The sequence below is a fragment of the Globicephala melas genome, chromosome 15 (genome assembly GCF_963455315.2).
Source record: "Globicephala melas chromosome 15, mGloMel1.2, whole genome shotgun sequence".
Classification (NCBI taxonomy): Eukaryota; Metazoa; Chordata; class Mammalia; order Artiodactyla; family Delphinidae; genus Globicephala; species Globicephala melas.
In genome coordinates this window covers 31,958,091-31,972,536 of record NC_083328.1, presented here as the reverse complement: position 1 = coordinate 31,972,536, position 14,446 = coordinate 31,958,091, and the positions used below count along the sequence as shown (strand labels likewise).

The window sequence follows — 14,446 nt, the reverse complement described above, 5'->3', positions numbered from 1 at the left end:
CTCCGCCCCCACTGCTCAGCATCTACAGGAGGGCATCGGCCCCCCTGTACCTTTCATAGAAGTTGCCTTTGCTTGTTTTGTCATCTTCACGAGGGAGGGGGGCAGGGGACACCCTCCACTTTGAGGGGCCTCAGAAAGCAGAACCAACAAACCAGAAAAAAACGATACAGCCACGAAGGGAACAAAATAGTTTCCCGGCCCTCTCAAGTGTCTTAGCTGGAGGCAGATGAACGCCGGGATCTAGCACACCCAAAGGGAAGGAAAGCGAGGGAGGAGGGACGGACGCGCGGGGTGCGGCGAGGGGGAGGGAGAGAGAGAAAGAGAGAGAGAGAGAAAGAGAGAGAGAGGGAGAGAGAGGGAGAGAGAGAGAGAAAGGGAGACAGCCGCCGGGTTGGGTTTTGACTTAGATAATCAGCAAAATTAAAAAAAAAAAATTGTAGCGACCAGGCAAAGAGCGGCGTGATTGCATGCGAGCGTCCCCACTCGTGCTCGGCGGGCGCCAGAGAGACACGATGCAGCATCCTCTGACGGGGGCCACCTGCGTGGCGCTCCCCAACGTGGGCATGTGTCCCCAGCTCTCGTGTGCCTTGACTTTTATGTACTTACAGCAGGTAAGGCGCGCATCTTCCCTCGGTGGCTGCTTCCCGGGTCTCGGCGGACTGGTACCCGCGTCGCGGGGATGCGCTTTGGTACCTTGGATGGGTTTGGGGAGGAGGATCCTGCGTTTGGACGGGAGGGGTGGATCGGAGACCCTAGTCCTCCGTGGAGCCCGGGCACTCTGCGCCCAGCTGTTTTTGCAGCTCTCTGGATACTTTGAACGCCTGATTCTGAGCCTGGGTACCGGGAGTTTAAAATTGCAAACTGCATTTTCCTTACTCGAATCTTTCCCGTGTCAGTGCGTCCGGTGACGATCCCAGTCTAAGACCTCTTTGATGCTAAGAGTTTGGATTTTTGTGGAGGCATTTGGGTGCCTGGCGTTTTAATTCAGCTGCTTTAATAAGGAGTGCAAAAACATATATGTGTGTGTGTATGTGCTGAGTATTTTTGTTTTCTTAAGTTTGTCTGGGTTGTGCTATATTCCGTCAGCTTGGGATCTGAGCCTTTGGGTTTCTGGAGGGTGTCAGCCCCAGAATCTGCCTGTAAACTCACTGGAAATGCTGTGATGAAGGCGAGGGGTTTAGGATGTGTCTTTGTTGGCATGTATAAAGGTTTTTTTTTTTTTTTTCCTCCTCTACGCTCCCTTAACGGTCTTGTTGAGGGATTCTGCGTTTTATTTTCCATTCTGTGTATATTTCAGAATCTCGCATTGTGTTTCTCTCTTTCTCTGGGTGTTTCCCTCGGACCTTCTGTCTCTTTTTCTTTCTTTACTAGTAGGGCTACAGCCTAAGTTGGTTCCAGGGCTTGGGAAACAGCTCAACCTTGCCTTGTGGAGTGACAAGCCCAGCTCTGTCTCATTGGGCAGGGGTTGTGGATGTGAACTGACAGAGTTAGAAGGATTTTGACATGCAGATGGGAATCCTTCCTTCCCAGGATCACTGTCCTGCTCGGTGAAGAGTTAACTTGACTGTATCTTTTTATCTGGTTTTCGATTGATTCCCTTCAAGAGTACCCTGTGTTAAGTGTGTGTGGTTGTAGTTGACTAAACTTCCTTTACAAGTGTTCCAGGGGCCTTCTTCTCCAAAGACCCTCAATTTCAACCTGTGTTATAGGACTCTACGTATTCACAAAATGTCCAGATTCTGCTTTGAACATTTTGGGTAATTTGTTATCAAGTCGTTTGCCTCCAGAAAATATTTCTTAGGCGTATTTTCTATCTCATCTTTTTGAGAACAACCTTTTATTTTTTCTCGTCGTTTTAATATCTTAGGAACAAACTGGTTTATCCTTTTAAATATTGTTTTATCCCATTTGTCATTAAGTAAATTGTGCCAGGAAACATTTCCCAAGAGGCTATTGGTAACATATGATATGATTCATCTGCTTCTACCGTTTCTGTGCCTTTGCTGTGAGTGCCTGTGTGTGTATGTGTGTGTGTTTGCATGTGTGGTTTATACCAGTTACCCACCAGAAGAGTATCCTAATAAGCTTTTTTACAGATGCTAAGCCTCAGTTGAATTTAATCAAATTATTAATATGAGTTGATCTTTTGCCTACCATATTCACTTCTTTCACGTTATTTATTAACCAATTGGAGAGGCATTACCTAGCAAGTAAAATGCCATAAGTATTCAATGTTCTCACAGTTTCTTTATGCATGATTCTTTTTTTTAAATAAATTCATGTTTCTTCCTTCTAGCTTGTTAAATTGGTTTGCTTTGGGGTGGGCACAACTTAGGAAAGAAGACTGTCTGTGACTTTGACTGAGGTTATTCTTGCCATGGAAAGGACAAGTATCTGGGATGAATGCAGGGGTTTTCAACATCAACCAGGCAGTGTCTTCCAGTGTGTGTGTGTGTGTGTGTGTGTGTGTGTGTGTGTGTGTGTGTGTGTGTGTGTGTGTGTGTGTGTGTGTGTGTGTGTGTGTGTGTGTGTGTGTGTGTGTGTGTGTGTGTGTGTGTGTGTGTGTGTGTGGCACTCCAGCTCTGGAAAGGGGAGGCTCAAAGGGAATGTTGGCAGCCATCACAAGTATTTAGAAGTGACTGAATCAGCATTGTGGTTCCATATGCAGGTAGATGGAGGTGGGTTTTGAAATGTACTGTGGAATGCACCCCCTCCCTTAAAAGGGCTTGTAATGCTTTCATCGAAAGTGTTGATAAGGTGATGCTGACATACAGCGTCAGAATGCGGTGTGTGTGTGCGTGCGCGCGTGTGCATTTTTTCTGAGTTTCACTAAATGCCTGAAGTATAGTACAGGCAGACATTTCTTTTTGCCTGTCTGGTTGAGAATCAGGTTTTCCAGCCATACATCCCACCTTGCAAAAAGCTCACTGTCAGGGTGGGAGAGTTGTACCTTCAGGTAATCTCTCCTAGCCACTGCTGGCATGACAGTTTGTGTAGAAGTCTCGTGTCATTGCTTTTATTTAGCAGTCCAGACAATTGGCTGATGAAGGGTGTGAAACAGTTCACTTCAATCTCCACAAACCACTTACTGCTACAATCTATATGTCTTCTATCAGTACATCGCCACTATGTTTTCTCTCTGCTATTAATCTATAGCTATTACTGTATCTCTATTTAATTTTGATGATAGGAGGGCTAATCTATACTTTCAAAGTTGATCAGACGGCTGGATCAGGCAATATCTCTGATAAAGGACACCTTCACTGGAAACATTTTCTTTTATTATTATTTAGAAATAAGAATATTTCAGGAGTCTTTGACATTCAGATCACTAATTACCTAAGAAAATAATGAAAACACAATTCTCTTATTTTGGAGGCTTTATCATTCTTTTTTCTAAAGGCAAACACTCTGATTAGGGGCCACTGAGTCTTCCTTAAAACATATTTTCCTGGAACGAAGTTTCAATTGCTTTCTTTGCCTCAGCCTTGACATCTCAACTCTCTTCCTAAACCCTCCCAGATTTGTTCCTAAGACAACTCATAAAAGCAAAAATCAATTGGGATACCTCAGGATCAAGTCTACCCTGAATGACCAAGTGAAAACGACATAACCCTTTTGCCACAAGGAACTTATTTATTCAGGCCAAAGAAGAGGCGACTTTGGTTTTTCAATTATTTGACTTATTCCATTTCATTCATTCATATTTCCCAATGACTCTACTTTAGATTGGTATTTTCCTACAGCTACAATTTCTTTCTTTATTTTCCTCTTTCTCCTCTCTTTTAACATCAGAGATGTTACTACAGTTCGGAACTGGAAGATGGAATCATGTCGAACAGTCCATCTGGCATCTATATCTTGAGGCCAGTGATGTCATCACATGCATATATACCCACATCTGTATCCCTCTAGGATAGAGCATGTATCCTATGGTTGTAGACCATTGTTAAGATGGAAGGGACAGGCAGGCATTGTAGCAGCTGGCTTCAATCTTGCTGTCCAGGGAAAGTTTCTGCTTCAGCCGCTGTTCTTGACATACTGCAGTGGCTTTGTTTGGTGTCTTCTTGGGTGGTGAATTTTCTTCTCCCAGGTGAACTTCAAATTCACACATTCCCCAACATGGAATCTGCTCAGAGTTCCAAAGTGGGTAGGCATTTCGACAGTCTTGCTTGGAGGGAAAATCCTAAATACAAATTCCAAGCTGGGTCAAAAGAGTATAGGTTTCGTTTTTCACAGAGAAATAGAAAACAACTACACACACTCATAACAAAAAAATCTAGAGATGCTTGATGTCCATCCTAAGTCACAGGGAATATACCAAAGAGCATCACACGGTAAGGTATGGTGAGGCTACGGACACAACAGACGAGGTTTGTTTTCTGATGCACACTGCCTGCCAGATTTCCCCCAAACTGTTTCACACTGAGTTCTAACTCCCTGAAAGAGGATAAGTAGCATATTAACTTCATTTTCCCTGTTCCTAAACACCCATCCATGTCTCCCAGTCCCGTTCTAAGAAAGCTTCTCATCTGTCAAATCCTGTTCACTCAGAACCTTTTTATCAGCCTACATTTAAAAACAAGTCAAATGCTTAAAATCCACATTAAAAGCAGGGGGGAAAGGGGGCCTCTAAAGTGGGCCATGCCACTGTCAATATCCAAAGATTGGTCATTTTTCCCACTTAATGATGATCCATGTGGTTTGTTTTAAATAGTGAAGTGGTTTGTACAAAGGGTAATTTCTGGTAAATGAAGCCATTGCTCACTACGGACATCTTCAGATCGAAAGCAATTGAACTGAAACCTGCATATCAACCCTTTCTGTCTTTAATTAGAAAGTGGATCTCAGCTGAGAATCGCCAGGAAGATGGGCTCTCACACCGCCGCTGTAGGATGGGGGACCACCCCCCCATGCACCTGCCGTGGTTATAAATTTGGGAGATGCTAGGGAGGCCGTAACAATTATGGCTGCGTAGAAAAGTTCAATTCTCGTTCTAGTTACTTAGTGCTGCTGAACCTGATGATTTATAGGGGACCAAATGGCATTTTATCACCTTCTTTCTTCTCGGCTTAATCCCGTGTTGATTTATTAGATCGTGCTGTGGATTGGGGGGAGTCAATAGTGTCAATAATGCAGAAAAGAATTAGGATAGATTATCCTCATGTCTGAATTGTTTAAGGAATTTAAGTAGCCGGAATGAGCAAATTCCCAGGCCTGGGTGACTCTGTTAGAACCTAGGACCCTCTGTCTCTTTCTAGAGAGATCTTATGTCATCAATTGGTTAATTAACCAATCTTCCTGGTTTCTCCGATTTTTCCAATTAAGGGGGAAAGACATGAATTATTGGGCTCTGATCAGCCAGGTAAGGCCCATATCTCAGGTGGGCTAGGGTTCACCCTCTGTTTCTTCCATTTTAGGAATCTGTGATGGTTGATTCACCGTAGGGTTACTTGGACTGCCTCTGCCTTAAGTCTGTTTCATCCAACATTCACTCATGAAAACTGTAAACATCTGTTAGTCTGTGGACCCGAGTCCTGCGCCATTCGGCAGCTCTGTCTGCCATTTCGCGGCGGTTTCTGTGTCAGAACGTACAACCGGCCGCTTTCGCCTTTGCCCGAGTAGAGAAAGCCCATGTTATTAGTGCTCATGCCATCTGTTCTCCTTACAGCTGGCCCTTGAGTAATTGTCCAGTAGCTGATGGACTGAGGGTAGACAATCTTTTTTAGGGTTTTCTGATTCATTTAACCAGGCTCTCTGCCCCCAAGAGAAAACATAATGCTTGTTTATTCATATTGGCTGGATAAAAACAGTGTAGTTTGTCAGGCAAATAATAGTCTTCTGGAAGAGAAATTGCAGCATTGTAAACAAAATCAGGTTGGTTCGTCTGTGCCTAAGGGGGCTGTATGATGCGCAGGAGATGTTGTCCGGTGAATGAGGCAGAGCTGACAAAGTGTGGGAGTAATTGCCCCATATGTAGAGACCTTTTTAATGGACCAGGGGAGGTGTCCCAGTGTGCTGTTTAATTCAGTGAAGAAAAGCGAGGAAAGTTCCATTCATCAATAAAGTTTCCTCCTTCCGGGCGCTGCCGGAGAGAGCTTTGCTGGGCTGAGAGCTCCTCTGTGGCTGCCTACCTGATGTGGCTTGCCTAGCCTGGCCCCGTGCAGAGGGGCTGTGTCCGATGGGGTCAGCTCTCAGGCACAATAGCTCAGGAGGGCCCTGGCCCTGGCCCTTCAACCACGCTGAGTGCGAGCCAGCTGGGGAAGTAAGCAGAGACCCTGCAGGCGGGCCCTGCTGGGAGAAACTCTTGGAGAAGGGGTTTTCCGAAGGACCCCCGCCAATTCCATTCCTGAGCCTGCATAGGGTTCGGAATGGGCTTATGGGGTTGGAACTTTCTGGCTCCTGAAAGGGTTTGGGGGGGAAGGAGTTTCACAGCTGTTTCTGATCTTCATATTGTGGCCCTGATTGATTGATTTCGGCTGAAAAAGAGCAAAAGATGACAACTTTCTGTTATTGCCTGGGATCCCACTTATGATTGCTCTGTTGTTAATTTCCTTTTTTTAAAAAATATATATTTATTAAGGACCAGAGGGTGTAGAGAGCACTTTTGCTGTGCTTGTTCTGACCTGTTAGACTGTAGGCAGCATGATGGCAGATACGCCTTCATTCTGTTTTACTCTACCCACACTGCCTAGAAGAAAGTCTAAGACACAGTAGTTGTTCAATTTGTAAAAAATGCGTAATGGATGAATGAATGGGGACGTTTGAACCTTTTAAGCAGGAGGAGACAGTGATTGTCACTGCTTTTTATAGGTGTATACAATTACACATCCAATCATTCATTCATTTTTTTTCATTTGGCCACACAAAACACTGTTTCCAGGCATTGAGGATATTTCAGCAAAACAAGTAGGAAAGGTCCCTGCCACCATGGAGCTGACATTCTAGTAAAAGAATAGATGATGCAAAAGTAAGTGAATCAAGAGCTATTTTCAGATTGTGGAGAGTGCTGTGCAGGAAACAAGCAGGGTGATGGGTGACAGTCAGTGGCAGTTGTTGGTTATTGGGCTTTATCTGATGGGTGCGCCAGTGTGGGTCCCATGAAGAAGGTGATGATTTTCCTGACCTGAGGATAAGAGAGCTTGGGGCGTGTGAAAAGTTGAGAAAGGTGTTTCAGGAATGGAGAAGAGCAAGTGCACCCACCTTGTCTGCAGAAAGGGTGTGAAAGACCTAGGGAGACAGTAAGCGGTGGAATTGGGTCACCTGCCAGTGTGATGGTCTCTATGGATAGAATGTGGCTTCTGTGACCCTCTGGGGCCATGTTGAAAAGAGGAGAAAGGACAGAAATCAATGTCCAGTGAACGAAGGAGACAAAACCCCTCTTGAGTTGTCCCATGGGACATTTGGAAACAGGTTTGGGGCTTGGAGGTGGAGAGACGGTTTTGCTGGAAGCCGTAAGAAGGACGTTAATTGTTGAGCACCAAGAGTCCTGCTGGTATCTTCTGTCAAAACCCCATCAAGGTGCTTACACAGTGAGTGGGCTTATTTCATCAAAAACAATGAATGTGGTCCAGTGTTTCTAAAACGTCAGTCATTCAAGCATCCCCTTCCTAATCCTTGCCAATTCAGTCATCAATACAGTTGATATCCACTTAAAGATTTTAAAAATTCACTTACATGTTGAACTTCAAAGTAGATTGTCCAAACTAAAAATAAATGCATAAATAAATGGATCAATACATCCCACGAAATCACAGCTGTGCTATTATTTTTCCCAATATACATTGAAATATTAGTACATTGAAATATTTATTCATTCACTTGTTCATTCATTCAGTCTATTGAATTTCTAATAGGTACCAGCTGATCTTCTACATTGTTTCAAGAAACAAAGCAAAGGCCCCTGTCCTCACAGAGGGTCCATTCAGTTGTTCATCCATGTGCCATCTTGTGAACTGTCAATGTAGTACCACGCTTTGGTTAACTCTGCCTGGGTCCATTGGGTTTCCTAGGAATCCCCTTCCAAGCCTGGCCTGGAATCGCTCATTTCTCCCCAACCCAATCTGCAAAAAGCAAGATTCTAGTCATCTTTGTGTCACTTCTTCTCGCCTCTGCCAGGGCAGCATTCCGAGTACACAGTAGAGAGAAATTGCCGTATATTTCACGTCTACAGCGCGTGGGGCGTTTGAGTTGATGAAGCCGGGGGCGGTGGTAATGCTGTGGTCTCTGACACTCAACCAGGCTCCAGGTGAGGGGCAGCCTCCTCCTCTTTTCATCCTGTTCTTTATGAGTCAAAATTAGGAATTTTGGAGCCAGAGCAAAGCAAAACAAAACAAACAAACAACAAAACCAAAGCATTCAGAAGATGAGTGTATGTTCCTGGGGATGTAATGACTTGTTTTTTTTCACCTTTTGCAGCTGTGGAACAAAGTACAGGCAGCTGTAGGATTTAAGAGCCTCAGCTTTCCTGGTACTGATGAGTAAATGCACAAAAGGTTTAGTCTCAATGAGCCTTTTCTTTTTGGCGTTTGATGTTTGCCCAGGATTCACCTGGAGGACTAGATTTCCCTTATCAAAAACAACAGCGAATATCACCACCCTTCCCTGGATGGTTCTGCTTTCTCCAGGCATGGGGCAAGCTCTGCTCTTAATGCAAGGGTGAGAGCTGAGAGATATCCCCCCACCCCACCCCGCATCATGAGTCTTCCTCAACAGTGGGTAACATTGGCTCCGAAAAAGAGAAGGAATGGTGAGGTCAACATGTTGCAGTATCCAAGTGTCCATCTCAAGGATCCTACAAAATTCAGATGAGAAACGGACATCATTTTAGAACCCGTTGGTGTCAGGTCTTTGCAAAGCCTAGTTTAAAAAAAACTGGTGTCTCTGGAGCTTGTATGTAGGACAGAAGTGGTAAGCTGAAGGCTTATCCCAACTCCATTACTCAATTAGTTGATTCAACTGGATTGAGCAAGTTACTTTACTTGATTTGGGGGCTTTAATTGCTTCCTCTGAAAAATTGGGATAAGAATAACTATTTCATACTGTTCTTTGTAAGATTAAGTATGATCTTTAGCACAGTACCTGGGACAGAGTGAGCAGCCAATATATGTTTATTAAAGAAGTGAAAGAGTGAATGAAAGAATTAATGAATATCTGTGTTAAAGAGGTATCTGTTTATGGAAGCTGTTTATTGAACATAATTTTTTATTTTCCATTTCTCCCAAATCAACGTGATATATGCCCCCATGGCTTGCCAAGGACACACACGAGGCCTCAAATGGTGGCAGCGGTGGAGGTCGGTGTCTCTCTCAGGTCCCACGGCCCCTCCTACCTGTCCTGGGTCTCTTCCCCCTCCTCGTTCTGCCCCCTTTTAGTCCTGCTGCTGGTGTTGGCTTGTAATGTGGCCGCAGCTCAATTAATGCTCTGTGACAGGAGGAGGGAAAATAGAAATTGTCTTGCTCTTGTCAGTAGGAAAGTTATTTACTTTCAAAAGCTGACAGAATCACACTGCAGGGGCTTCATTTATTTCTATTCAGAATGTCATTGTTCTGTGATGCAAGGGACTTGAGCACAGGCATTGAAGTTCATTCCCATAAGCTTTCCTAGGGAGGGTTCCGGCTAAAGTGAAGATTGTCACCCGGGAGAGTCCAGAGGAGTCCTTCCGGGGCTTGGTGGTGTCTGGGTCCTTGGTTGACGCCTGGGTGGATGCCCCAGTTTCAGGATGGATTGTCCAGCTGACATGTGCATTTTTAGACCCTGGATCTGCCCTGTGAGAGGGTGCTTGTGTCATTGTGTCCTCTTTATTCTGAAGCAGAAGAACGAAGCGTTGGACTCCGAGCTTCACATCACTCTCATCTGAGCCGCTCCTGGAATTTCTGGAAATGCAAAAGCACCTCTTGCAAATGGCTTGGCTTTGGGTCTATCGATTGTCTCTACTTAAACTCTCTGACAGGTTCTCTCATCCAAATAATCTGTATAAAGCTATGCATTTTTTTGCTTCCTTCGTTCTTTCTCCCCCCACCCCCAAGTGTTTGCACTGAACAGTTAAGTGGAGAAATCCTTTTCTTCAGGGTGCAATGGCACAACCTTCCACTGGGGGTCTCCGTTTAGAACATGTGACTCAGGATTCTTGAGAACTCTTTTCTTTTCTTTTTTTTTTTTAGTCTCCTTTTGGTTCCATTCAAAAAGTGAGACTCCTCTCTAAGCAGGAAGAGATGCCGCTTCTAAGATCATGTAGATAAACAGAGAATCCAGCAGGCTTCACTGAGGATGATGATGATGATGATAAAATAATGAAAATAGTGAAATAATCAATAACTTTTATGGACTATGGGGTGACAGGCACACGACTAAACCCTTTTACTTGGATTACCTCATTTAGTCCCCCACAAAAGGCCTCCAGGAGGGTTGACAGGAATCAGGAATCATTTTTGTTTTTTTTTTTTTTTACGATGGGAGGCCTAGGTGGAAGAGTCCATATTTAAAACCAGACTATCGCCCTCCAGCGCCAGCCCTCTGAGCACGGTTCTGTGCTGCCCCCTTGGCCTCTCCCTGGCTGTGCAGGCTGCTGGCCCTGCCTGAGCCTGCCTTTGCTAGGCCATCTCTCTGCATTTAACCGCGCCCTCGGTTCTCTTTCCTTTTAAAGGCAAAACTTGTCAAAAAGGGAGAAAGTCCGGAGATCTCTCAACTTTGAAACTTTCTGAGATTTTAGGTCGTCATGATTATTGTTGCATAAATAACAACACACAGCGAGGCTGTCAGACTCAGGGAGGGTGAGCCAGGGAGGGAGAGAGCTGATAGGAAGCGCTCAGAGAAGAATGGAGTGCGTTTCTCCACTGCCAGTTCCAATCCCCAAATCCCCGTTGTGCTGAGCAGCTCTCCAACCAACACAGGAAATGCAGTCATTGCCCAGCACCGTATTAATGATTTATACACCCCGCACCACTGCTTTTGTTCACATGCAGGGCCTGGTCCTGTTAATAAAGGAATTTCTGGGAGTGGGGTCTGGGCTTACCAGGCTGTTTTCCTCAATGCAATGCAGGCTGCTTCATCAGTCAAAAGAATTTAGTGCTTTACAACCTTCCTGAGCGCGCGCGCGCGCGCGCGCGCGTGTGTGTGTGTGTGTGTGTGTGTGTGTGTTGTGGGCTTAATCAGATTCACCTCGGGACATTTCCATTGCTTTTCTGTAAAGAATGAATGAAGGAGGGGGTGCCATCTATCTTAAGTGTTTCAGGGTTGATTGGTTTGTTTCACAGTGGTTTGTTTCCCATTTGGTGTTCATGCTTTATGGTGTTGTCTGTGAAAAGGGGCTGACACCGTTTTATTAGCATAAAGAGATGCAGACCACATGAGAATCCCCCTTCCTTCCATAGCATCAAAAACAACAGAAGAGGGAGATGGCGGGTGTTCTGAAGGCAGAATCACTGTTCACTACAAGCCAACAGGACGTCATGTGTTCTTTAAACAATGGGATTTTTGAGCCTTTAAATTTTTTTAAATTATTCACAGAAAAAGAATTTGGCTCTGTTTTGAACATGAGGGAGGATATTTATTTTCCAAATTGAGAATTCTGGATCTGGGAAACTTGCTCCTGTCTAGTGAGCCATAGACAGTGGATTTTAACCTCCCTCTTTTTTTGTTGTTCCTAATTGAAAGGGAAAAAAAGTGTATAATCACATGGTGTATTTACAACCCTCAATTCCTTTTTCAAGATATCTGCAGAGAAAAGCCCTGGGTTTGGCCGGGGGGGCGGGGGGGCGGGGAGAGGGGAAAGGGGCGTATTGCACTTGTGTCCTCTTAATTGTACCATTCATTTCACTTTGTGTGTGTGTGTTTTTTTGTGTTTTGTGTGTGTGTGTGTGGTTTTATTTCTTCCCCTATAGAACTGACTGATGACAACTAACAGATCTGAGTAGGAGTTTGAGGGGAAAACAGAATATTTAGAAAATTAGGATGATTCTTTAAATATGCTATCCAACCGGCTTCTTTTTATATAAGATAAAAGTTTGATTTTAGGGAAAAGCGCCTGACTTTCAAAAAAAGAGATGTAAGGCTTTTAGGAAATAAACATGTCAATTTAGTAGCGTTCCTAAATGATGCGTGAAGGATTGAATGCAAAGACAAATGAATAAAGCCCCAACCAACCCCCACCAAAACAAGGGCTTTAATTTCTTTTAGAAATGTGAAAGTTTTGGCTAACTGGTTCTCATTCACATTTATGCTTATGAGAAAATTAAAAACGTTTTTTGAAACTGTCCAGGGTCTTAGTCAACAGTAATGAAATTGAAACAAATATTCCACTGAAAAGACTACCTTTTCCAGTCTCATCTTCTTGAAAAGTGGAGAACAGAATGTACATATTTACATAAGTAAATAAAGAATGTTACAAACGTTTCTCATCACAGGAAATATGATACAGCATTTTGGACTAAGAAAGCAGGTGTCCCGCAAATGCAGCTTACATTCATATTGTACTGATTTTTGTGTTTGTGTTTGTCCTCTATTATATGAATTTGTGAGTGTCTCATTGTCTTTAATTATGTCTACGAGGCACAAGACAGCAGTCAACATCTGCTCCATTGTTTACTAGGTTTACATATAGCTTTGATGGGTTATTAAACAATCTATTTTTCAAACGGAAAACAGAGAAACAGGCCGAACCCGTATTATGGCATTTTGTAAAGACCCATTATGCAATTAGCACTTGGGATTTGTGCAAAGCTGGTGATTCACCCAAATAAACATCCTTTTATTCTGAGGGCTCTTCTTGGCTTTGTGAAAAATATACATTGCCCAAAAAATAAAATCACATTTCCTCCTTAATCACATAGCATGCCAAGATGATGTGTTAATATAAGGGATGGATCCTTCACTTTTTATATCAGAAAAAGAACAACTCTCCAAAATAACGATGTCTTTAATTCAAGCCAGCAATTACTATATTACATAAGACAACTATCAGCTGACACGTGAGACAGACTTTTGAAAGTTTACCCGATACTCTCAGAGAAGAGAAAAGCTATGTTCTTAACCATTTGTAGGATGTTCCTCATACTTCATGATCTATTTATGAGACTTATCGAGTCATCTACAGCAAAGCGTGTGACACCCATAATGAGTGGATCAGACCTCATTCTCTCACTTAAGTAACTGGTTAATAATTAATTCACTCGCTCATTCATTCAACAAATATTTACTTAGCCTCTGTTCTGCCTCAGAAATTGGGTTGGTCCCTAAAGACACACAGACAAGGAAAACCAACTTCATTTTTCCTTCATGGAGCTCACAAGTTTGTTGGAGACCTAAGTGATCACCATATATATCTGTATTGCAAGTGGTGATAAATGGTCCGAAAGAAAAGAAGGGTCCGCAGAAAATAGTAGGGGTTCGATTCAGAGGTGAAGGGTGTTCTCTCTGGGAAAGGGGCATTGAGGCTGAGATCAAGTAGGAGGTGGACAAAGGGGGAGGGTTGGAGAGACCATTCACACTGAGGCAGAGAGTGTGTGTCCCAAGCCTGGGTGATCTCAGGGGGGCTGAGAAAAGGCCAGGGAGCCAGGAGGTCAGTGAGAGAGGGCAAAAGAGGCAGAGAGGGGCCAGAAGCCATAGGGGTTTAGAAGCACTGATATAGAGGTTGGATTTTAATCCAAGAGAAATAAAAAGGAAAAAAAAAAAAGCACAGAGGGTCTCTAAGCAGGGGGCACATATGACTGAATTTGACCTTTGAAAACACCAGTTTGGCTTTTCTATGGAGCACAGATTAGAGGGGGACAAGATTGAAAGCAGGGGCTCAGGTAGGAGGCCACTGCAATAATTCAGCCTCAAGAGGACGGTCACTGGGAATTGACAGCAGAGACGGACAGGAGTAAAAGTTTTGAAAAGTAAACCTGATCTTCTTTGTGACACCCGTCCACCCCCCACTGCAGGTGTTCAGCCAAAGAACACACGTGATATTCTGGAGAGGGGCAAGTGAGGGCTTGCGTGGGGATGGGAATCTCTCAGGAGGTACCACCCTGGAATACATGGGCCTTCACCGAAGAGCGTTACAAGCTAGTTCCAGCCAAAGCTCCCCGGATTCTAATTGGCCAGAGCTCAGAATCTCAGCGGCTGGTCTCGCACACTGTTTGGCAGCAGAGTTACCACACAAAATGACACCCAGATCAGCAGGGTGACCTCTCGTATCTTGGCAGCAGACTTCTGAAATCGTGAGTGAGGAGTGGAGAGCTAGTTGGATGAAATGTCCCGGGGGGCAATGCTCTACCCCCCACCTCCAGTCAAGGGAGCTCAGGAGTTAAATGTGTTCCCGTCGGTGTCAGGCAAAAGTGGCTTTGAATCTTAAAAACATAATGGAGATTATGGACCTCTGACCAGCTAAGTGGACATGTCTCTTAACCTCTCTGAAGCTTAGTTTCTACATTTGCGAAATAGAGGTAGTAGCAGGACCAGTAAC

At 44.1% G+C, this 14,446-nt stretch overlaps 1 protein-coding gene across 23 annotated transcripts in view; it reads left to right on the top strand.

Annotated features, from left to right (window-relative positions):
* The window catches only part of RBFOX1 (RNA binding fox-1 homolog 1), a 2,181,496-nt gene that overhangs the window by 1,803,183 nt on the left and 363,867 nt on the right, over positions 1–14,446 (top strand). For 2 of the 23 annotated variants that reach the window (XM_060284041.1, XM_060284031.1), the window contains exon 1: positions 315–611. The exons of 17 other annotated variants lie outside the window; for them this stretch is intronic. In XM_060284041.1, coding sequence (XP_060140024.1) covers positions 468–611 — 144 coding nt within the window. In that variant the 5' untranslated portion in view covers positions 315–467. Of the gene's footprint in view, positions 1–309; positions 612–14,446 lie in introns of those variants that run through there. 4 more of the 23 variants (XM_060284035.1, XM_060284030.1, XM_060284040.1 and 1 more) reach the window with 4 other exon arrangements.